Source organism: Halichoeres trimaculatus, unplaced genomic scaffold (genome assembly GCF_033239565.1).
Source record: "Halichoeres trimaculatus isolate MK-OKI-2021-1 unplaced genomic scaffold, fHalTri1.1 fHalTri1_scaffold_2, whole genome shotgun sequence".
Lineage (NCBI taxonomy): Eukaryota > Metazoa > Chordata > Actinopteri > Labriformes > Labridae > Halichoeres > Halichoeres trimaculatus.
In genome coordinates, this window is record NW_027437180.1 from 23,141,660 (window position 1) to 23,166,324 (window position 24,665).

The 24,665-nt window shown below is 40.9% G+C and overlaps 2 protein-coding genes across 3 annotated transcripts in view; one reads left to right on the forward strand and one right to left on the reverse strand.

Moving 5' to 3' along the window:
- Nucleotides 1–12,779, forward strand: part of LOC141808565 (voltage-dependent T-type calcium channel subunit alpha-1H-like) — a 54,820-nt gene extending 42,041 nt beyond the window's left edge. The window contains exons 30-33 of one of the 2 annotated variants that reach the window (XM_074695237.1): nucleotides 55–348; nucleotides 427–577; nucleotides 8,375–8,934; nucleotides 11,377–12,779. In XM_074695237.1, the coding sequence (XP_074551338.1) occupies nucleotides 55–348; nucleotides 427–577; nucleotides 8,375–8,934; nucleotides 11,377–12,042 (1,671 nt within the window). In that variant the 3' untranslated portion in view covers nucleotides 12,043–12,779. The remainder of the gene's footprint in view (nucleotides 1–54; nucleotides 349–426; nucleotides 578–8,374; nucleotides 8,935–11,376) is intronic. The other variant, XM_074695229.1, reaches the window with a different exon arrangement.
- A 1,209-nt stretch (nucleotides 12,780–13,988) lies between these two features.
- Nucleotides 13,989–22,815, reverse strand: LOC141808580 (synaptogyrin-3-like). Its single transcript, XM_074695249.1, has 4 exons — nucleotides 22,601–22,815; nucleotides 20,423–20,657; nucleotides 19,908–20,053; nucleotides 13,989–15,325 (listed from the first exon to the last, which is right to left on the reverse strand). The coding sequence occupies exons 1-4, from the start codon at nucleotides 22,703–22,705 to the stop codon at nucleotides 15,098–15,100; spliced, it is 714 nt and encodes a 237-aa protein (XP_074551350.1). The 5' UTR covers nucleotides 22,706–22,815; the 3' UTR covers nucleotides 13,989–15,097.
- Nucleotides 22,816–24,665: the final 1,850 nt, after the last annotated feature.

Genomic DNA, 24,665 nt, shown 5'->3' on the forward strand with positions numbered 1-24,665 from the left:
ATCATCATCCTTCCCTTCTAATCGTAATCCTCTTTTCTTACTGTTGTCGTCCAGGACACACTTCGAGAGTGTCGACCGCAGGACCGCCACTGCCTCACCTACCTGCCCCTGATCTCCCCCGTTTACTTTGTCACCTTTGTCCTCACCGCTCAGTTTGTGCTCGTCAACGTTGTCGTGGCTGTTCTCATGAAGCACCTGGAGGACAGCAACAAGGAGGCGCAGCTGGAGGAGATGGAGGAAAGGGAGGAAAGGAGGGAGAGGGAGGAGAGGGAGGAGGCCAACCGACGTCAGAGCATGGCGTCATTGGGTGGAGACCTGCAGGGCCCGAACGCTGACACACCTGCTCAGGTAACAGACAGGGTGTGAGAGGAAGAGGGGAGTAGAGGTGACAAAAACGATGACAATAACGATTTTTTCGTGCGGCAGGTGCAGGTGGAGGATGAGAAGAGTTCCCATGGCAACCTGCAGAGTATGGGACGCATGCTGTCTCTCCCCAGTGACAGCTACGTTCAGCCACTCAGATGCTCCCCCTATCCTCCTATTGGCCAGGAGTCCTACTCTGTCTACAGCTACTCAGGTAGTTTGGCTGTTTTTTTTTCCTCTCCTATAACCGATTAAATTAAAGAACAGTTTTCACTCTGCTGTAACCACCAACTGACGCTGTAAAGATTATTGCTTCCTGAAATAGCAGAGAAGCCAGTTAAAGTGTAATAAGGTACGACTGGAGGCAGTGTCATTATAGACCTCAAAGAGGGAGATATTTTTTAATGTTGGTGACAATTTGGTGGGATTAGTGTTCGCCTGTGGAGCATATATTTTCTCTACAGTGCTGCTGCTTTTACGCACTCCTCAGTATTTCCACTTTTGACATCACACAAGAAAGTCTAACACTGAGTTAGACATGTACTAAAATTTGTAGGTTTTATTTTTCCTTGTGTCTAATCTCAATCAACTAGAAATATTAATGTATCATCTTCATATGTGAAAATGACTTCCCAGTCCTTTGTGTATTGTTTCTTTTTAGGATGAGAGAGGTGGAGCTTTAAGATATGGGATAACTGGATTTGATGTACTGGCCATACTCTTCACTGACACTATTGTCCTCTGGCTCCTATATTGTTATTTTATTTTCAAAATTTGGCCTCAACTTTCTAGTTATTAGTTGTCATTCCTCATAGCCATAAACCAGCCATGTAGCTGCAACCAGTAAGCAGAGCGTTCAGGAAAGAAGAAAAACAACAACAGAAAAAAACAAAGATACCCCCGCAGAATAGTTCAGGCAGGCAACTTGTGCTGCACACAACTTGACATGCATCACCTCACAACACCTGTCAAATGAACCCTCCAAATTTGATGAGGTAAGACGCAGTCTGGTCTGTGAAGTGGGACCAGATCTTATCCATTCTTTATTAGGATCCACATTAGATTACACAAAGTGGTTTTTAGCCTTCTTGGGGTCCACACAACTAAACGAAAACAAGAAGAACCACTCCCAAATATCATAGTTTCAATAAAATAAATGTGTAGTAGAAAATCTATAAATTCACAAATAATTAAAGTATCTTAGAAATTATTTTTTTTTTTTTTTTTTTCAACATTCTTTTTTATTGAATTTTTGGCACAAGGTGAGCAAAAATTTACCATTTATTACAATGAAATTGCATATAACCCCCCCCCCCCCCCCCCCCCCCCCCCCAAAAAGGGCCAAATCTGCATTAAGTTTTTCATAAGAGAGAAAAAAATAAAAAATAAAAAATAAAAATAAATGAATAAATAAAATAAGGTAAGATAAATAATAATAATAGTAATAATAATTTAAAAAAAATAAGATAAAAATAAAAATAAAAAAAAAAATGGAAAAGAAAAAAAAATAATAATAATTCAATTAAATATTTAAAATATTTAGAGAAAAGGAAAAGAAAATAATAAGCTATATACACATACATATACAAAGTAATAATAACAATGAAAACTAAGAAATAAATTAATAGTAAAATACCGTTATAAGAATTAGAAGTAAAGTGAAACAATGACAGTGAAATAAATAAATTAAAAAATAATAATGATAATTATAATAAAAAATAATAATTATAACATTAAACAAATAATTAAAAAAAAAAATACCTAAAATAAATAAAAGAATAAATATATATATACATACACATGAATACATACACACATATATACATGTATGTATACATACAAATACATACAAACATACACATACATGAATAATTAAATAAATATAAAATAAATAATAATAACAAATATTATATAAAAAGAAACACAGAAACTCATATTTAAAACAACCACAAGGATAAAAAAAAAAATAATAAAAAAATAAATAAAAATACTAATTATAATGATTACTAATAGTAATAATAATGATAAAAAAATAAAAATAAAAATATAATAAGTAATAATAACTAGCAATAATAATAATAAAAAAAATAATAAACTAAGCAATGACAATATAATAATGATAATGATGCTAATAAAAAGTGAGGAAGCAGGAGGCCAGAAGAGGGAGTGCACTGCTATCTAGCAAATCAGACATTGGTATTTCTATTAAGAAGTGCTTATTTGTGCCAGAAAATTGAGCAAGACAAAATTAAAAACTTTCTGAGAACACTTACCAAAGCAAAACAAAATCATTAACAACAAAACAAAATGTGGTCTTCCTTAGGGTATCATTACAGGTAATGATAATGATCATGATCAGTTCCAGGCACTCAGAGGGCATAGACACAAAAAGTCACTGGCATATAGTCCCACCAACCCCCGAAATTAAAACCACATGGATAGCTACTGAAAAGACAGCAGTTACAAGAGAAAAGGAAAGGACAAAAGGGCCGCATAAAAGTCACCTTAAGTGGGCTAAGGAGTAACCTCTATCATAAGCCAGCTAGGGCCTACATAACGTTAATAAGATCAAAGAAAGGTTGCCAAGTTCTGGTGAATTTAGTAGTGGATCCTCTCAGTGTGTGTTTAATCTTCTCCAACTTACTAAAGTGGAGAGCATCCCTGATCCAAGCTTCATGTAACGGGGGGAATGATAACTTCCAGCGTAGCAATATCTGTCGCCTAGCTAACAAAGTGAGAAAAGCTACAAAATCAGTTTTAAGCTTTGGGAGGCCTATTGAGGGCGGTGGTACTCCAAAAAGAGCTACTAATGGAGCTGGATCCAGACGAACCTGTAGTGCCCTTGATAAAGTATTGAAAACCTGTGACCAGTAGTTCTGGAGAGATGGACAGGACCAAAACATGTGGATTAGTGAAGCGGGTGCCTGTTTGCATCGCTCACAAGCAGGACTGACGTCAGGATATATTTGAGAAAGTTTAAGTTTGGTCCAATAAACCCGATGAATGATTTTACATTGAATTAAACCGTGTTTTGCACACAGTGAGGACGAGTGCACTCGATGGAGGATCTGATCCCACTGATCTTCACTGATTTCCTCACCAACATCCTGCTCCCAAGATTGTTTTAAAGCTGAAAGTGAGGAGTCTTTAAGCGAAAATATTTTCTCATACAAACTTGAAATAACACCTTTTGATGGAGAAGGAGGGAGCAAAAATGTGTCAATCCTGTGAGATGGGGGTTGTGAGGGGAACTGGGGAAGAGTATCTCGTATAAAGCTACGTATCTGAAGGTACCTGAAGAAATGATTATTTGGGATGCTAAATTTTGAAGAGAGCTGCTGGAAGGAGGCAAAAGTGTTATTGATAAATAGGTCGTTAAATGATTTTATGCTGTGTTTGCACCAAACAGAGAAGGCTTCATCTACAATAGAGGGTCGAAAGACAGGGTTTCTAAATATAGGGGCTTGTAATGAAAAGGTAAGTAACCCGAAATTACGCCTAAATTGATTCCAAATTCTTAAACTTGACTTGACTAAAATGTTATTGCAGAATTCTGAGGGGGGGAGTCCTGCAGGGGAGTAAATCAGTGCAGCTAAGGAAGCTGGAGAACTGGAGGCTGCCTCCATTCTCAACCAAGCCAGAGTGTCACCCAATACATCAGCCTGTAGCCAATATTGAAATATACGTATGTTAGCTGCCCAGTAATAAAAAAGGAAGTTGGGCAGGGCCATACCTCCCAACCTCTTGGGTCTTTGTAGATAGGTTTTGCGAATTCTTGGTATTTTCCCCTCCCAAATGAAATTTGCAATTATCCCGTCTAGTTTGTGAAAAAAAGATTTAGGAATAAAAATTGGGACACACTGAAAAAGAAAGGAAAATTTGGGTAAGACATTCATTTTTATGGTATTAATACGACCAGCAACAGATAAACGGAGTAAAGACCACCTCTCCAGGTCCCGTCGTACTTTTGCCAGAAGAGGAGTAAAGTTGCACTTAAATAGAGATTCAAATTTATCAGTGACCTGGACTCCCAAGTACATAAAACTATTTAAAACTACCCTAAATGGTAAAGTATGTAGCGGGAAATTACGGGCAGCAGCATTTATAGGGTAGAGCTCACTCTTGTCAAAATTCAGTTTGTAGCCGGAAATGAGGCCAAATAATTTTAAAGTTGAGATCACAGAAGGTACCGAGATATTGGGCCTGGAAATATAAAGGAGCAAATCATCTGCATAAAGTGAAATCCTCTGCTCAACACCATGTCTTACCACTCCAAAGATATTAGGATTGGAACGGAGCGCAATGGCCAGGGGCTCAATGGCCAGGGCAAAGAGTAAAGGGGACATGGGGCACCCCTGTCTCGTGCCTCTGGAGAGAAGGAAATAATCTGAAAAATTTTGGTTTGTTCTGACAGAGGCGAGCGGGGCAGTATATAGTAGAGCGACCCAGGAGATGAATTTTGGTCCAAGGCCAAACTTCTCTAAAACCTTAAAAAGATACCCCCACTCGACTCGGTCAAAAGCCTTCTCCGCGTCCAGGCTAATCACTATTTCAGGGTCATTAGAATTTGAGGAGTTATACACCACATTGAATAAGCGTCTAAGATTGGAAAAGGCATGTCTATTCTTTATAAAACCTGTCTGATCGGGGGATATAATAGATGGCAGTATTGTTTCAAGTCGTAAAGCTAGAAGCTTGGCAAATATCTTATAATCCACATTGAGTAAAGAGATCGGGCGATAGGAACCACAGGAAAGGGGGTCTTTGTTCTTTTTCAATATTAGTGATATAGATGCTTGTAATAAAGTTTGAGGGAGGGAGCCGGTATCAGAAGAGTGTATAAACAATTTCAGGAGAAGAGGGGCTATTTTGCTCATAAATTTCCGATAAAACTCCACCGGAAACCCGTCCGGCCCAGGACATTTGGAGCTCTGCATGGAACCAGTTGCTCGTATAATCTCTTCAACAGTAAAAGGTTCATCAAGTTGTAGTTTGGATGGTGCGTCAACACTAGGAATAAGGAGGTTGTCAAAAAAAGAGGTGAAGGGAGGAGAGTCACTCACCTGTTCTGACCTGTAAAGAGCAGAGTAGAAATCTCTAAATTGATTATTGATTTCCTGCGGGTCTGTCGTTACACCACTGGGAGTTGAGATTTGAGAAATTTGGTGAGCAGACGATAGTTGGCGCAACTGATGGGAAAGTAATTTGCTCGCCTTGTCTCCATGCTCATAGAAGGAGTACTGTGATTTTAATAGCATTTCTTCGACTTGAGTAGCTGAGAGATTGTCAAACTCTGCTTGCAAGGACAAGCGATCTCTATATATAGCTGGAGAGGGAGAGGCTGCATACATACTGTCAAGCTGCAATATCCGGGTTGTCAGCTCGGTTAATTTTTTCTTTCTCTGTTTCCTTTCAAAGCTGGTATAAGACATAATCTCTCCCCTTATGAAAGCCTTAAAGGTCTCCCAAAGTAGGGAGGGTGAGGTGTCGGGGGTGTCATTCGTGGCTATAAAAAGGTCTATTTTAGCTGACAGAAAGGAAACAAATTTATCATCAGACAGTAAACGAGAGTTAAAACGCCAGGGTACAGAAAAATGATGATCTCCTCCCAAAACCAAATCTAAAGTTAAAGGGGCGTGGTCTGATATGACAATAGCGTTATGGGAGCATGCTTGGACATTAGGTATGAGTCTATTGTCTAAAGTATCTTAGAAATTAAACAATAAATCAAAATTTATGTAGTATTTTCTCACAAAATAATGGAAACTAAAACAAAGTTGTCACAAACACATGGCACCAACATTAATGAAATGGAAAGTTTCAAAACTGTGATTACATGAAATCTATGAGAAACTCATTGATATTTTTTAAGTGACTTCTTAGCATAGTCAGCTTGATCCAGATAACCGGTGCTCAATGGATGTGCTATAAACCCAAAACCAATACCCCAGCAACAGAGTGTTCTGGTTGATCATCAGGGGAGTGTGGTGTGTTACTCCATACAAAGTTCTGCATGAATAGAATTGAATAGAATTGAATAGAATAGAACTTGTAACAAGTAATCATTGTAACAAGTACAACTAAATTAAAGTGACAGCAGCAATCAAGAAAACAAAAGTAAGAAAGTGAATAGAAAGTGCAAAAAGGTCCACAAGAAAATAGATGATGACAGCTTGTCCATCATTGTCCAGTTCAACCAGCCTCCACCTCCACAGGGTCCAGGACTGAGCTTCTTCAGCAGTCTGTTCAGTCTCTGTCTCCTAGATCCTGTCTGCTCATAGCAGGTGAAGCTTTTCCAACATGGCGTTGGTGTCTGATGTTAGCTCCGTTAGCCATGTCTATGAATAGCATGATGCTACTCTGCCCTCTGGTATTCCCTCTGTTGCTGGGTTAGCACAGCTAGCTCGTCTATCTTATTGGAGATAGATCTTACATTTCCAATAACGAGAACCAGCACGTCATCCTCACCTCCTTCTTCTCACCTTGTGGGAAGACATCAGGCCTTACACCAGTTAGCTTTGACATGCTACAGGCTGCAAACAGCTGAGTTTACATGTAAACAATGCAGCCATGGTTACATGTAGGATCTCCAGACAAACACAGGAGAAAAAGTAGTAAAAATATCACTGAAGCCACAAAAAAGTTTGGTGTCAACAAATGAGCCATACAAAGTCATCACCCACTTCAAATACAAAGATTACGAAAAAGAGACAAAAAAAATTACAAGAAACGGACAAAGAAGAGAGAAAGAGAGAGCTGCTGTAAAAGGCAGCCACAGCCAACGGGGCAGCGCCAAGATAACAGGAGACGTGATTTTGGTTCAGTCTCCAGTTAGACAGTATTAATTGCTCATCCCTCTCCAGCACATTAATGAGCATGACATAAGTAAAGATTGATTTATTTGATTTGATTGATGATTCATTGATTGAATTAGGTGGTCCATTCAGGTTGCATGATTTCCTGTCTCTCTTTGCCACCGCTGCCCCACACAAGTCCTGCTCACTTGCACTTCCAACCACCCAGACATCCAACAAAAAATCTTTACCAAATCTTGAAAGAATGAAAGAATGAATCAAACACAAGTTGAGTTGTCTGACTGCATGACTTCCATGTGAAAAAAAATCAAACAAACTGTGTTTGGTCACAGCCGAACAGGGGGGTAATATTTGGGCTCTAGTTTCAGCAAAGATTGATAGATATTTACTGCGCTAGTTATTTATTTGCAGTTACAGGACTGTGCTGTTCAGTACAAACAATGCGCTTTACCAAGTTTTATAAATACAGTTCACAATTCTCATAGTTTCTTTCACATAAACTCATAAGCTGTGTTATCACCCTAAGTAGATGTGAGTTTGAGGCCAAGAAGCTTATTTTTGATGGATTTTAATTTCCTACAGCTCATGTTTGTCTCAGTTTCCTCTGGGATCTTAAGACCTGATGAAGTAAAGGCAAACTTGTGTGCTGGTATGAGAAGAGTCTTCTCATTGCTGCTCCACCTTTCCCAAATATCAACCCTGTCCCTGTTCTTTCAGAAGGAATTAACCATGTTTGCAGATGAAGTAAAGTCCCAGACACTATCATTTTATTTGTTTTGACATTTAACTCCCCAAGTGAAGATGTTTGAATACTCCCTACAGCTCCTGGCTAAGTATGGCAGAAACACGCCTAATGACTCCCAGAAACTGGCTTTTGCTCATCAGGCATGACAGTCTGAATAAAGTCAACGGTGCATTAGCTTGAAAATAGCACAAAAAAATGTACTTGCTGTAATACATAATAGATATTGAAGTTCATGTTTCCAGAGAACTTTTCAGTCATCAATGTACCTCTCCTCAGAAGTATAGGATCTGATGGGTTGCTGTAACATGGTGGAATAATGCATCATAGTTAGCTGTGTTTGAATATATATCTCAAGTTTTTAAACCATCTAAAGTTTCAAACTACTGCATTTCCAGAAAACCTTTTTTTCTATCTTTTTCCACTCTAAGTCTTTCATATCTTTGTTCTGCAGGCTCCATGTCTTCTCTGGGCTCCAGTGGAGGTGGCTCTCTGCTGCAGGTTCCTGGAGCTCTGCCGGCCTTCAGCCACGCCTCACTGGGATCTGGACGAAGCAGCAGGCCAAAGATCTTCCTCAGTACTTCTCAGAGTATCGACAGACACTCTTCATTCAGGCTGAGTCCAGCCAACAGCATGGATGGATACAGATTTAGCCCGGCTCACAGAACAAACAGACACAGACTCAACTCAGCTCATAGTATCGATGGATACAGGTTCAGCCCAGCTCACCGGATTAACAGACACAGACTGAGCTCCACTTGCAGCATGGATGGATACAGGCTGAATCCAGACCATGGAGCAGAAAGACCTACACTCATGTCCAGCCACAGCATAGACAGACACTCCTCGCTCAGGCTCGGTCCCACAGACAGTGCCAGCAGACGTCCTTCTCACTGGCTAAGTCCTGAAGACAGTTTGGACAGAAACATGCTGAGTCCGTCCTACGTTCCAGAAAGTTCAGCCCTGAGGAGACTGTCGTCCTTCCGCACAGCGAGCAGACAGCTACGGAGACAGGTTTGTTGTTTTCGAACTTCTTTACAGTAACAAAGTATTATTTTACTTCTTGTTTATTATGCTGCCAGTGTGGGGAAAAAATCATCAAAGACTTCAAAGTAGGGTCCTCAAGTAGATCCTTAAGTCCAGTGAACAGACCCAAATCTCCCCCCCCCCCAAAAAAAGTAAATCTGTACTTTTAAGAAGCTGGAGCGAGCAAACATTGACATTTCTGCTTAAAAAAACAACTGATCTATTATTTAAAGCTCCTGTGATGAGATTTTAGCTGGTTATGAAACAGACTGACATTAATATGTATAAGCAACAGAAGCAAACAAGAGCCTCAAACACATGATTGATATTTCCTAGTGATTTTTAACACTTGTGAACTCTGCCACAGGGTCCTTCTCAAGTCACTAACAGAAGATTCACGGTCATGTTGGGATATTTATTCAAAAAAAAAAAAAAGAAAAGAATATGAAAAAAAAATGCTGATTACACAACAGAGAAACAAGATGGACTACTTTCTCCACAGAGAGCACCAAAGTCAAAGCAAATTGAAAGTTTGTCCCAGGTTTTAATTCACCAAGATTACATCCACAGGTATATGGTTGTTTCTCATATTTTTCTGGGTTTAAAGAAATAGTCTGGTCCACACACCAGAGGTATTTTGAATGTTTTACTATCAACTCAACAACACAGAAATGGTTGAAGACGCCTGCATAAACATACCAAGCCAGTAAAGGACATGCATTCAGTCTGCCATGTCAAACACTAAAAAAGTATATAGTGCGCACTTATGTTGATCTTCTAGAGTGAGTGGTAGTTTTTAAACAGCATTTGCTAAAGTGGGGTTAATTTTTTAAATAAAAAAATGGAGTGTATTGTATTGATGTGCCCTTGTGTTATGGTACATTAATAATAAACAACATGCTTCTCGACATGCAATGAAAACAGTCAGAATCAAAGAGATGTACAAAAAAAAAAAAGGTAGCCTGCCATCTTTGCACATGCACAATACACAAAAACAACAGCTGCCATGTGCAGGTATGCCAGAATTTAAACTTTCATTTCTACTCTTGATACTATGATGAATAAACAGTTTACAGAAATCAAGACCTTGGAAGGTGTTTCCAGAAACTTCTATTCTCAGTGACCTAAAACCATAGACTGTATAAAACAAAAACAAAACCCAGTTGAAAAGTAGTTGTTGGGCCTAAACAAAGAAAACGCAACAACTTCAAAAATGTCCTCATACCTGTGGGATCACTCACTCATCACTCCGGTAGTGATTGAAATGATGGTTACAGATAACTTCTTGGTGTTTCTGTAATTCTATTCAGATTTTTTTTTATTTCCAAATAATCAAATACATTATGTGTTTTTTGATACTGCATTATATGTATCCACTGGCCTCTTTTCTTATAGTTAAGAAATCTCTTTTTGCTAAATGTCATAACCCATTTCCTGGCTCTATCTACGGTCCCATCGTCCAAGTCCCAAAGATAATCTTTTAAAAGGGGTGTATCAATATGTAATGATTGCTAAGTTTTAATTCCACCAACCAATACATAACAAATTTTTACAAATTTTAAGCACACTTAATATAAAGAGCAGCTCTAGACTGTATTTTCTGTCATATTAATTACAAAGACCCAACATAAATGCACTAACTCTCAGTCCAGTGATGAGAGTAACCAAACACAGTAGCCCTTTTCATACTGCCAGTGGAAGGCATGATATTTACATCCTGCCTCCAATATAAATGTCACAGAGGCATGATGATTGGACAAAGTCGTCCCACTGCTGTGCTGCCATCAGAGGTAGTAACAGAAGCATTACAGTGGCGAGACAGGATCACTGTGAGCCAGCAGAGCAGGCAGGGCGAATCGCAGCTGTATGAATGTGTGTATGTGAAGCTCCTGCTGTGTGTATACCTATTGAGCTCCATAACACAGTGTAAAATCACACACTACGACACCAACATCATGCAGCTACAAGATGGGTATTAGAGCACTACGGTGTGATGGTGGCAGAGCTTTGTTAAGGCGCTGCTGCGGACCTTGCATGACAGTAGAGAGCTCTCACTGTGAAGGTCGGACACACTCAGCACAGAATGGACCACAGCAGTCAAAGTCAGACAACTCGAGTGGTTCCTCCAAACCAAAATGTTTTATTAAATTCACTTTTTTATTGTTTTAATGCTGAGTCTAGACAGAGAAGAAAATGCACACATTGTATTTGACTCAGCACTTCAGACTGTCACAGCTTCATTTCAGCTCCCAGACTGTATAAAGAAGAACAGCAGTGTTTTACAGCGTAGGAATCCCAGGAAAAAAATTGCATTTGAAAAATGTTTTTTTTTTAGTCTCATGCTATTGTTTGTATATGTTTTTAAAGATTTTGAGCCCAACACAGAATCCCTGTCACGTTTTGTGCTGGTTCCTGTGTTTGTATCTGCAGGAAGCGGTGCGCTCCGACTCTGTGGATCAGAGCGGCTCAGCAGATGATCTGGCAGAGACTCACCTCACTGTTCCAGCCGTCTCCCCCACACCACCACGCCAGCGATCGTCCAGTGTGCACACACTGAAATACACACACACCCAGAGGGTCATCTCATGCCGGAGCCACAGCCGGAGTCACAGTGAAACCACTCGGCAGGAAGAAGCACCCGGGCCGGCCATCTGCGGCTCACCAGCAGAGGTAGAGAAGAGGCCCCTTAACCCACAGAGTCTCTCCAGTCTCAAAGTGCCCAGCGGTGACTCAAATCTTTCAGCATCACCTGGCTCAAGCTTAGACTCTAGCTCTCATTTAGATGCCGCAGATGAAGAAGTGAGTTGTATAAACAGTTCTATTCACACTCACACACAACCTCCTTCTGGCTCCTCACACAAAAGCAGACACCTTTCTCCGAGCCCTGGGGAGCACCGGAGCCGCCTCAGCCAATCAGTGTCTCCAGTGTCGGGCAGGAACAGGAAGCAGAGGATGAGCCCGCCGCCAGGACAGGAGCCTGTTACTATAGCAACCCAGATGATGGACAGCAGTGTAGAGCTGAGAAGACGGACTCTGTCGTTTGATGCCACATCCCTCTCTCCTAATCAACCAGAGGGAAGTTCAGTGGACGACTAAACAAACTCAGAAAAGGAGCTGGGATTACCTTCAGGCACCGAGGAACATGACATGATGCTGGAGCACATGAGGGGGGCAGGAGGCACAGGAAGGACACCTGTTACCTTCTCTCAGGCCCCACCCCCTCTTCTTCCCATCCAATGACAAGATTTTCACCGAGTGTTTGAGCAGAACTGTTTCAGGCTGCGTGTGTATGAGTGTGTATGTGTTCAAAGACCTGTTGTGATGTTTGCACACAGGATGCACACAAGAAGACGCTTCCTTTTCTTCGATCATAGTCCTAGCTTTAGTTCAGACACTGTAGCCCCATCCCCCTGTAATATTTACTCCAACACTGACCTGCCCCTTTGCTTGATTCTCCCCTCCTCCTCCTCTCTTTCATTCTTCCTCACTCCTCAAGCCTTGGTCAGAGTACATGAGAAAACTACATGAAAGCTGCAGCATGGGATTAATCACTGCTTGTAGACGTGTTAACAGAGAAAACACAGCCTTCAACTGCAAATCGTCATGTTTTGATTATTGTTTGTTGCCTGGATTATATCAGTTCATGTTTTTGTTTCTAAAACATCAAACAGAAGAGAGGAACTTTCATTACATTTTCTCAAAAAGTTTCACATAACTTTATTTTCGTACACTGAGCACACATACAAATACACAGAGCCTAAAACCCAAAGATATCATAGTCACTCTGCTATCAGGCAACTTAGCTACAGAACTGTCTTTGAAGAAGCTCAGATATTCAGTGTTTTCGCTTGGTAATTGATGAGTCAGTCATAAAATAAATTCAGACTTATTTTGTGATGAATGACTAACCAATCGTCTTTGGAGCTCAACAAACCACTTTGAAAAGTTAATCTCTTGCTTTGTCAAAGAGGATTACAGTTTCATTTTAAGAAAAAGAAAATCTCCTTTTAAGTCATAAAATGGATGATAATAATAATAAATACAGTTAAAGCTGACAATGAATTTTATATGTAAATGCTTAATTTGTAAATGCACCTTTATATAGTTTGGTGCAGGCCCTTTTTACATACCCTGTCCCCCAAGAAGAAATTGGTGAAGCACCCTGTTTAAGGTGAAGCAAAATAAAACTCTTTACATTTAACCAAGTTAGAGTTTAGGGGTTTTCGACACGACTTAATTTATTACACATTTATTAATCTACAGTAAACTGCCAATGAGGTTGTCAGGTTTTTAATCATTCTTAGATTGCATCCAAATCAAACATGAATATATTTATGATACATATATGTGCTTTAAAAAAAAATCCTACCCCTGAACACATCAGATCCTGACAGCCTGAAAAAAAATCAATTTGCACTAATCCTCTGAGATAAAATTGTGTAAAATGACCTCGGCTTCCGTAGTCTCTACCTCGCTTTCTTTCCTGACCCCACCTTATTCCAGTGTTGGTTCTGCTTAGTTTCTCACCCCCCTCCTCCCACTCTTCCCCCTGTCTTTCCGTCCTAGTATTCTCAGGGTAGAGATAGTTCAGACGCAGGTGAGTATGATGAAGAAGTATGTATCAGAGGTCCGCAGAGGTAGACTGCCCCCTGCTGTCTAAAGCTGGAGCCGGCTCATCGTCTCTCTTACTGGAGTGACGTTTAGACTGATGCAGATGTTCGGAAGGGCTTTTCCAGGTGAAATAAAGGTGTGTAAAACTTTATAGAACAGAGGATTAGAATATATTTTATTAACACAGCAGCAATGATATGAGAACTACAAAGGCTAATTTATACATTTTTGAATGTTAATGTAACTGCTGATGAGTGGATGATAATGAGGGTGTTCGCGCTATAGGATGTTGATTATAATGAGGGTGATGATTATAACAGTGGCTCTGGATGATGCAAATGTTTATAATCTTGTTCCTGCAGGTTGAAAGCAGGGAAAGATATGCTCACCTGACGTAACATGATGATTGGAAAGTGATGGAATAAAACCACTTCCTGTCTGACTTTCACCTGACTCTGTGAGCTCACTTCTGAAGTCATCCTTTCTTTGTTTCAAAGGAGTTAGATTATGTGCTTTCAGTCCTGCAGCATCCAAAAAATAAAGTCAACACACAGCTGTTGCCTTCTGCGGCTAATGAATTCAACATAACACGTTCTAATTATGGACTTCCAGCAGATGTTGTTTAGTATGCCTAACACATCCTTGGATCTTGTCTGGAAACATAATCACATTAAAAGAGTTTCACACATAGCATGAGGCAAAAGATGATTATTAAAACATGATGTGCACAGAGGCAGACACACAGCTCCGATGTAGGCGGTAGTTGTGGTGGATGGATTTTATTTTTCATTTAGCCACTTTAGCATATCACAATAAAATATTTAATCACATGAATATTTCACACTGAAACACTACAGCATTCAGAATGCATTAAGCTGTCCTGCCTTTATTTCCTTACCAAGAAAATGTACCAAAATTTCTTCACCTAGTTCCTTCACATTCTACTGGTCAAGCTGCCTGTCAGTCACAATTTTAGCCAATTAAAGGCCACAGGTCTGCAAGATGCAAGCTTGTGATTGGTCAAGCAGACTGAGGGCAAACAGAAGCAGATAAACAGAGCTGCAGTGCTTCACCCTTCCCATTTCCTTCACTAAAGACTCTTTTCTAAGGCAGATGGAGCTTCAGCACTGATCTACATCTATGTTAACCTGCACTTCAACATATGAACATGCAGTCAAGATGTGCATGTGTGTGTGTGTATTGGTGTGTGTGTTCTTCCAGGTGTATATACACGGGTTTCAGGCGTGGGTGAGAGAGTACAGCGGTGTTTACGTGCACTGGTGTCCTTCTGTGTGCGTGAGTGACTGAGTGAACATGAGCTGAAGACAGTTATTCTCGACACGACAGAGACACAACTAACTAAGCAGAGCCAGCAGTTGCCATGGTGAAAATAGAACATTCATCACGTGACCCGAATTTCCCTCCAATCCCAAGAGAAGAGGGAGAACTGCTAACTAGCGAGGCAGGAAGTGGTCCATGCCTGCACTGTTTTCGGTGTCGATCTGGAGCCTCCTCTGTCTGTCTTTCTGTCTTTCTGTCTCTAGAAGGCAGGGGCCATGGGTCTCTGCTGTGTGAGCTTCTTTGGGTCCAGGGTTTCAGTGAAGGGCGGGGCTTGATAGGGGTTGGTGGTTACGATGGTGGCTCCATTTGCAATGGGGTACGGCGTAGCTCGAGCATTGCTGGGGGTGGGGTCCAGGTGTTGCCACGTGAACAAGTTTTGGCTGCTGCCAGTTAGGTAGCGACGCAGGGCACTCAGTGTCAGCACAGCCTGTTAGTAACACACACACACGAACAAACACACAGAAGCAGAAAGTGTTAGTCACACTATGTTCACACCAGAGAGTGTTTAAAAGAGATGGACAACAGTGACAAGTCTCAGAAGTGGAGCCAAAAGTTTCCAAGCTGACTGGCTGCAGTATAGTTTCTGAAAACTGCCTCCAACTGTAACATCAAAAACTACACCTCAGTCAGGACCACTTTGATGGCTCTGTTCTGGGAGCACCGTGCCCTGCAACACAGTCCCTGTTAGGTTGTTTGGCATGGTTGTCGAGCTGGTAAGGAGGAGGCAGGCTTTCCTGCCTGGAGGAACAGCCAATGACAGGGAAGCTGCAGGTTTGATGAGCAGAGCCTTGCACGTGTGTGAGAAGAAGAAATGTTTGCACTGTGAGGAGTGCCAGGGTGTGTGCCGAATGAGACTGCTTCGCCTTACTCTTTCCGTTGTCCTTAAGTTTAGTTATCGTTGCCTGTTATATGTATTAAAAATAATGAGCTGTCATCCCCCTTCATGGGGAACTGAGCTGAGCAAGCTGTCCGGGAGATTGACGCCAGGCTGGACAGGGAGAAGACTGCACAGGTAGGGTCTGTCTCTTCCATCTTAACTGTCAGCCACAAAGATACCGCCACTTTGGAAGCCTGGAAGCCCTAGACTGAAATCAAAAACCCAGGGTTGTGTTCGTCATGACAACATAAATTCAGACATAAAGCAGTTTAAAGGGGGAGCAGCAAGAGTAAGCAGGCTGGAGCAGTTTAAAGAGAACAGCTTATCAGTGTAATCAGCTGACCTGTCAACTGATTTTTGTGATTGTTAGATCTATTTACTCTGAATCATGTTGAAAATTTGTTTCAACAAATTCAGTTTTTGATGTTTTGATCTTATTAGTCTTTTAAAAGGGTAGGACATATAACACAGCTCTTGCTGACAACACTGTATACATCAGATTAGCAGAGAAGAGGAGGAACGGCAAGAGAAAACCAAACAAACTCTGGTACAGAAATTAACATAGAATTTCCTTTAATGAGATAATTTTGAGACTAGACCAGGTGTCAGTATTGCCCTACCAAGAAGCAATCCTTGCCACACAGGCTGTTCTCAAGTGTGCAGGATATTGCAGGCATGTTTTGGCCTCATTTTGGTACAACTGAAGAGGTGGAGACAGGTTATCTCAGTAAGTTAGATCAGCAAAAGGAATGCTTGGCTATCAAAGTAATCTTGACCACCTTGTAAATGTCAGACAAGCAGTAGTATTTGATTATACACACAAAAGTCAGTTTGTTGCAGTGATCCATACTTTTTCCAATTGGATTAACTAAACTTATTCAGATTGAAGTTGATGAGAATACTGATTCAAAATATGACCATACAGTTCCAAGGTAGATCATGTGTTACATCAGTTGTTAGGAGGCCAGAAAATGTGTAACAAAATTCAGAGATTTGCTGAGTAGAACTTCTTGTAACAAAAAACGAACATAGATGTTAAAAACAAAACATGGAGCCATGGAGTTGGAGAACTTAGATGTATGGGTCACAGGCTACAACACAGGAGGTAAGAGCCGTGTCTGCTGTGGTGCACGCCCTCTACCGTGATACTTGGGCCATTGTTGCGCTGTGTCTGGGCTGACATTGATCATAAGCTCCCTGGCAACAGTCCGGAGATCATTCTGTGGCAATGATCCTTCAACGGAGCCGCCAGCGAATGAAGAGGGACATCTCCTGCGCTCATCAGAGAGTGCAGGAGATGAACGGTCATTACCCACAGGTGGAGACCAGCACAGGTGCAGACCAGCACAGGTGCAGACCAGCGCAGCTGGTTAAAACACAAAGCCCCAGTTAAAAAAATCAAAGCTCAGAAATGGCACTGCTGGATAGACGATATGTCTCCTCTATTTCTATTTCTGACAGTCCAACTGTGTTGATACACACACGGAAGATTCTCTCCCCCTCGTCTTGTAATACACCTCTGCACCACAATAACCGCAGCCCTTTATGTGTAACACTGTACAAAATAGATACTCAAAAACAGTGACTGCTAACAGTTTCCGGTTTTCCTAATCACTCTGCAAGCGCTAAATGATTATATTTGCATCTCCTCCTCCCAGATATGATTGGCTCATATATATCTGTTGAAACACAATTGAATGGATTCTATCAAAATTCAATCGTCCATGTCTCATATTTCTATCGAAGAAAAGTTATATCATAACTGACTTTTTGAAATAAAGCAGAGATGTCTGAATGAGAGAATCTCTTTTTTCCTGGTGTTGTGTTTCTGTGTGCACACTCCCACATTAACATTATTCACCTACAACAAAGCCTGACCTTCAAGGAAGAAGTGTCTTGCTCAAGAGCACTTCAAGGGTTGTATTTAAGGTCATCTAAGTAATGCTTTTTCACTTAAAAAATAAAAAAAAATCCTTTCCTAGCTGGTGGCTACTCTTTAGTGGTGACTGAAATATGAAGCTGGGCTGTATGAAATCACTTAAATACATTAACGGTTTCTGCATGAGTTAACTCAGCTGCACCCAAACTTTTTCTGTAAAGCTCAGTTTTGGAAAATTGACCTTCACAGATACTTAGTGGAGGTTCATTTGTGACAGTTTAAAAATGAAGTCAGCACCCTAAATGTAATTAAACGACTTTAAAGGTCCCATATCATGCTCCTTTTCTGCAGTTTAATATGGATCATTGATGTCTCCATGAAATGGTAGTAACATGTTTTGGTCCAAAAAGCCAATAAATCAAGCACAGCAGCATTGTTTCCAGGCTCTCATAGCCCCTCTGTTCAGAACGGTCTGATTTAGTGGGCGTGGCCTTCATATGTAAATGAGCCACCGCTGATACCGCCCGCTCTTCAGCGTCACTGAGAACGGCGCCACGAGCTCCGAGTGGACAATGTTTAGAAAACAGCGAAGCTCATTAACCGTAACATTACAGGCTAAAACAACAGGCAAACCGCAGCTAAAGTTAGCATCCTGAAGCTAACACAGAGTCAGGGGGAACACTGAGGAAAAGCTCTTACATATGCTCCACAGCACACAGCATTTAAAATACTCACATTTCCAGGGTCAGAGGTTTGTTGGTGGATGGTTGGTAATGCGCCTGGATTCAGGACCAGTCTATTCGCTAGCCCTCTGTTGTACTGTCCAAAGTTGGAAAAGCAGTCGGCCGTGAAGTGACTAGCACACACATGCACAGTTTAACTGAGTGTAGCTGGCACATTTCCTTGATAAATGAACTCTAGCCACTTAGTCTTGTGTTCTGCAGAGATAGGAAGCTTGTGCATGTAACTATGTGGCTGTTTACAGCCAAAAACAAAGCAGTGATGGCTCTTCAACTTTGGCATTCTCCTCCCGCTGCGGGAGAAATTTTTCTCTCGCAGCGGGGAGGAGAGTGGGCGGGGAGGGGGTTCTGGGGTATCTGCTCTGGTGAACCTATCAGGTTGGACTTGCTCCTGATTGGTCAAAAAAGGGAATCACTGACGTCAGCAAATCCCCCAAATCCAAACAGCTTGTTTTAGTTCAGGACTTTACATTCACAAGCACTACTAAGTACAGGTTTAGTCATCAAATATCACATTTTGTGGGCTGGGAGGAAAGCCAAAGACCCATAAATTTCACTTGAAGACTTCAGTAATTTTTGCATAATATGGGACATTTAAAACAGACAAGACATGGGTTGCTGCTGTGTGAGCTTCCTCGCCCCCATGCAACCCTTTCCACCATACTCAACAAAAAAGTGTACACATGAAAACGCACTGTGAGACACATGCTTTCCAAAAATAATCCGGCATGTTTTTGGGGTATTGTCTGCAAACACATAGTACAGTGACTTCAGTGTGAAAACTCAACTGGCGACTTCTAAAGAGTAAACAATTTTAAGTGACTTCAAAATTTTGTATGTGCTCAGGTAAAGCCATGATGAGGTTTGACTTGTTACAATGTCTTTCCTTTGTTTTAGTAGATGTTGTGTATAGTTTTTTGTCAGTCTGAGGTTTTCAATTAAATAATTTTTTCAAAATATTTCCAAAAAGTCTTGTCGTACTCAGAGGGTCCTGCCACACAATTCAGGAATCACCCACTAAATTATCCCAGAGTAAACAAATCAAAATCCTTCTATTGTTTTTTACTTGTGAAGCTTATCTTACCATCAAAATGTGTAGGTTTCACAAATGTTGGTTGCCTAACTTAGAATATGTCATTCCTTTTTAAAGCAGTAAATACAGGCTGGATTAGAGTCTGTGTGTGTGTGTGTGTGTGTGTGTGTGTGTGTGTGTGTGTGTGTGTGTGTGTGTGTGTGTGTGTGTGTGTGTGTGTGTGTGTGTGTGTGTGTGTGTGTGGGTTAGTGTGTTAGACTAGAGAAAGAGTGGGAGGTGTGCTGGGCAGGAGCCTCTGCTTGTCTTCCATGAATGAAATGCTTCTAAATCTGTCCATTCCCAGCAGACACTGATAACCCTGAAAGTGTACAACACACATCACACATGATGATGGACACACATTCACACATTAATGTACGCACAGGCTGGGGGCACTGGTACACATACAAACACACATGTAGGTAAAAGAATTATACAGACCCAGCTTAGGATGGAGAAGAAGCAGAAAGCAATGGTGGCCCTGGCAGCGTCGGAGCCCTGAGCCAATGGCAGCTTCTCAGCTGAGGTTGCCTGCCACTGATTGGCCAAAAAGCAGAAGCCAACAAACCACAAGAAGCTGGCAAGACCTGGGGTGGGGACACAGAGTAATCAGGAAAGGTAACACATGTTTCATTAGTACTTCAATCAAATGACCTGTGCTGAATAAGTAGAACAGCCTGCACCAAGTAGAAACATTGTGTGTTTGTCAGTTTTGATAAAATAAAGAAGATGAGAAGGCCACCAGCTAAATTTAGTCCAAGCTGTGGTCTGTGAGTGGCACACAAATGACAGCACATATCGGGGGTTGTGATTATGAATCAACCTTTAGAAGCAAACCTGAGACACAGGTGATTTTTTTTCATGTCATTGGTTGATTCCTTTTAATAACTACATTTCTGAAAATATATATTCTTAACTTGTTCTATCAACAGCTGTCCGTCTATAATTTCATTTACCAGAGAAGATGAGGTCCAGCATAACAGCCCGTTTTCTGTCCTTGACGCTGCTAAAAGAGGGAAAGTAATAGTCCAGGATCAAAAAAAAGATGCTGCCAAGGAAACAGGCCACGCCAATGGTGATGCCATAGTTACAGGCATCAGCGTTGTTGTTAAAGACACACAGCAAACGCTCGCTGCCAATATTGATGTAGCCCTCATTCACGATGCAGCTGAACACCACTATGGAGAAAACCTGCAGGGAAACAAACATAGGCTAATTTATTATCTAGCAGGCAGAAGAGAATGAAGTCACACGTGTGTACGAATGCCTGTCATTCCTCATACACACCACACACAGATACATCAGAATCTCTCCCTCGAAAATATACCCTTTAGCTTTGAAGAGTTATTTTGGATGAACAAACAAAGAGTGGAGATCAAGACCAGTGAGAAGCCGCGAACAGCAGGCAGTGAGGAGGAAAAAGAGGGATTAAAATACTAAAAGCAGTGTCAGAGCACGGCTGATCCAAGCAAGAGCTGCTTCGGGGTCAAACTAAGGCAGGAAAAGGAGAGGGTACTCATGTCTTGTTCAGAAATAAACCTCATCATTCACCAAATCACTCCTTAAGGAGCAAAAGTCTGGGACAACAAGAAGCTAAAAGAACAAAGTGGAGGAATCATCAAGAAAATCTTCAGTAACTCATCAGAAGACATGGCCTTTGTACCTACCAAAACCCAACAGCAGCCTCAGCAAAGACCCCGATATCTGAAAGAGGTCCATGATGTAGTACATTTGCGAAATTCTTAACTCCCTCTTCTCATTTTAAGACCGATAAATGGTCTCTTTCAAATGTAAGTAACTGGCTTTGTTGAATAGCTGGTGATGCAAATGATAAAACCTAAAGTGGGCTCAAAGGTCGAACTATCTTGAAAATAGAAAGTTATGTAGCTGTATGTATGTATTTTAAGTAGTTGTAACTCCAGGAGAATGGCATTAAAGACAATTCTAAGTTTCCCCTCCTGCAGTTTTTCAGATTTAAGACTGAAAAGCAATCATCTGACTTTTCTAGCACAATTCCTTTTTGGTTTTTTTTCTCTTTCTTTTTAGATAAAACTTGTTGTTTTGGTCTATTGTTTTGATCATCACTAAGGAGGTTGTTGGATATATTCACGTAGGCTTTAACTTGCATGTCTCTTAATCTGTCAGCTTTATCAAAGGAGCATCAAATTATTGCTCAAGATAGCTCGGGTCCCTTCTGGATTGTTCTATGCTGAGGAATTCAACATAAATCATCAAAATATGCTTTGAACAGACAGAAACCTTGAGCAGAATCAGACTCAGGGGTGTCATCCATCTGCTGGGACTGCCTGAGATGAGAAATTACATCAAAAGGATCCACTTTAAAATTTTGGTTGCTTCATGTCACATTTATTAAATTGAATACCTCAGAGTATTATATAACAGCCCAATGATTAGTGGCACCAAGGGGTACCTCATACACTGCATAACATTGAAGCAATTTAAGCGCATATTTATATTTAAATGGGTGGTTTATTTTTTTTTTAAGTTCACGATATCTGTTTTCTTCCTCTTCTTATGTCTGTTTCAAATTGACATGACCTTCTCTTTTTGATTTATTTGACTGCTTGGTGTGCCTTGTAATAAGAAGCTGGCCAATTGTTCCTTAACAAATCAGGTTAAACAAAATTGAGTTATGAGCCACAGACAGGGAGAAGGGTTTCCATCCTCCTGTTGACTGGCTGTGCCTCCTTTAAAACAGAATTATTACTCCTCATTGCTTCAGGGCAAACATTACAGACTGTGATGACTCACAGTTACACGCAGATGATACAGAGAGGTGTTACATTCTGGCTAGCGGGCATTTAAATCGAAAACATGAGCTCTATCTAGACACAAAGAGGCTCTGGATAAACATATGGTAATAAGACGCTGCTGCTGAAGCTCCAGCTGCATCTCTCACATGATATCTGATGATTTCTGCCAGACAAATTTAACACCAGAGCAGATGTTCAGCTGTAAAACATTAATTCTTAAAATATATTATACTATAAATCCTGAGCTAGCACGAGCAACGGCGAGAGAGGGACACAGACAATGTGACTGATCGGAGGGGGGGTTGCAGGTAGGCCCGTTCATTGATAGAAACCCGCACATTGCAGAGGAAGCTCACTTACCCACGACATCAGCCTGAGGACCGTGCGGGGATGCGTGAAGAAGGCGACCGGATCGAAGCGGACGCTACCGGCCTTCCCGGCGCCGTACGCGCCCGCTGGCTGCATCCCTTACGGCTTTCTGCTGCTCCGGCGGCCGCTGAGAGAGAAGAGGAGACGGGGGGAGAGAGAGAGGAGCTCGGCGGCGTCTTCCTCCAGCCTCCGTGTGAAGTCACTGCGCGTCACCGAGAGACTATCAGAGCCTGTACCTCTGCTGTCTGCTTCAAAATTTTGTGCTTCCCTCTTTAGTCATTAATTTATTATACATCTATATTTCCGAGCCGCTTTTTTAACTTCCAGTGTCAGTAAGGCTGCTAATCAAACCTTTTTTTTAAAAAAAACCCAACCATCAGACCCCTTAACTAAGCCTCACAATTAAAACAATAGCTCTACTGAAGGAAAATTACAACCAACAAAAAACAAATACTTTCTAAGTGCAAGAGGCGTGCAGGGTGTAATGGTTACAGCTTAGATTTAAGATGAGGTTTGTTGGGGTTTAAGGTAGGTCATGTATTTTGTGTATATTAATTGCGTAAACCTACAGATATAGGACATGCGTCGTTTGTATGTTGTAATGACAATAGCTTCAAGTGAAGTTGTAGCGTTGTGCATATCAGCCACCTAAAGTACATGGTTGGAAAATGGATAAGGATTAGGGTCACACTTAGGGTTAATATTACAGTTTAAGGTAAAGGTTAAAGTTAAAGATGCTATGAGGAGGATCTTGCACTTCCTCGCCACCTTGTGGCCCGGAGTCTCTGCACTTTCGTAAATTACTTTCAGAGAGGTGTGTGTTTGTTTTGGAATTAAATGGAGATCGGATCGAAACAATTTTTCCTTGTTCAAGACAACTTTGTAATGGATACAACATGCTAAGGTAAGGGACTTATCAGTACAGTTACTTAGCACTACAGTTTGAAATGTGACTTAAAGCAAACGTTGTAGCAGCCGGCTATGCTAGCAACATTGCTCGGTGCCCTGACGTATCTGTAGGCTAACATGACAAAAAGTAAACACTGTCAGTCTTTATGTAGTTTAGTAGCTGTCTATATTTAGCGCAGCTGGCAGTCTGGTGCTCTAAAATGTATGTTCTGTGTAACATTAGTAAATTTTGGTTAGTTGTCCTGCAAGTCATCTACCAAACAGAGCTAACGTAACCTCACTCTTCGTTGATAGGCTCTCAAGTTTGAACAGACCACTGCAGAATAACTGCTGCATGTGAATGAATGGACATTATCATAAATAGATTAGCCCCTATGTTGAGTGATACAACCCAAACTAAAGGATAGGTGGCCTTTAGTCCTGGCTGTCGGAAAGCTAAGAAGTGCCAATTTAAAATAACCTGTAACCAGTAATATTGGATCTGATAGTCTCATTTAAAGCGTGGATTAGGATTATGTTTACATCTATAAGGGAGCCTTTTTCAAGATCACTTTCATACTTCTCGCAGCCCCTATAAGGTTGAAGTCAAAGTTAAAGTTAGGGTCAGGGTTACAGCTAGAGTTAGGAGCCATGGTTTACGTTACAGTGTTAGTGTGGGTTGTTAGGTGGTTATATTTTGAATTAAAGTTATTTAACTCAAGTTTTGGGCATGGCTGGCTTGACTAAAAGGCAGGCACACTGTGGCTGTTTTTACAAAGAGGCTAAAGTGCAAGAACGAAGCTTGGTAGAGTTCAGCATGATTGTCAGCTGCAACCCAGGTTTGTTTCCAACCTCCTGTTTGTCACTCCAACTTTTTTCCCTAGTTTCCAGCCCCATCCGCTATCCAGTCTTCTCTGAAAAAGACAAAAAGCCCAAAATAGAACTTAAAAAAAGAGAGGAAATAATAATTTTCTGGCCCTAAAGTTTAGATGTGCAAGTGATGTAGATTTAAAAGTTGGAGCTTCTGTCAAGACATACCAAAATTATATGGTGCAGCCAAAGATTTTTTTCACACCTTTTTTTCTTTTTCTTATTTTTTTTTTTTTTAAAAGGGCAAAAAAATATTTTACAAAACGGTTTAAACATTCAAGACTACATGAAGTCAGTA

What these genes read in the sequence shown, in the direction of transcription:
- LOC141808580 (XM_074695249.1), bottom strand. Translation starts at nt 22,705, where the DNA reads ATGCAGCCAGCGGGCGCGTACGGCGCCGGGAAGGCCGGTAGCGTCCGC. An exon ending in GCTGGACCTCATCTTCTCTG is followed by an intron (nt 20,054 to 20,422) that starts GTAAATGAAATT and finishes TCCCCACCCCAG; the next exon opens with GTCTTGCCAGCTTCTTGTGG. An exon ending in TCTTCTCCATCCTAAGCTGG is followed by an intron (nt 15,326 to 19,907) that starts GTCTGTATAATT and finishes TGTTACTAACAG; the next exon opens with GCTGTGCTGACACTGAGTGC.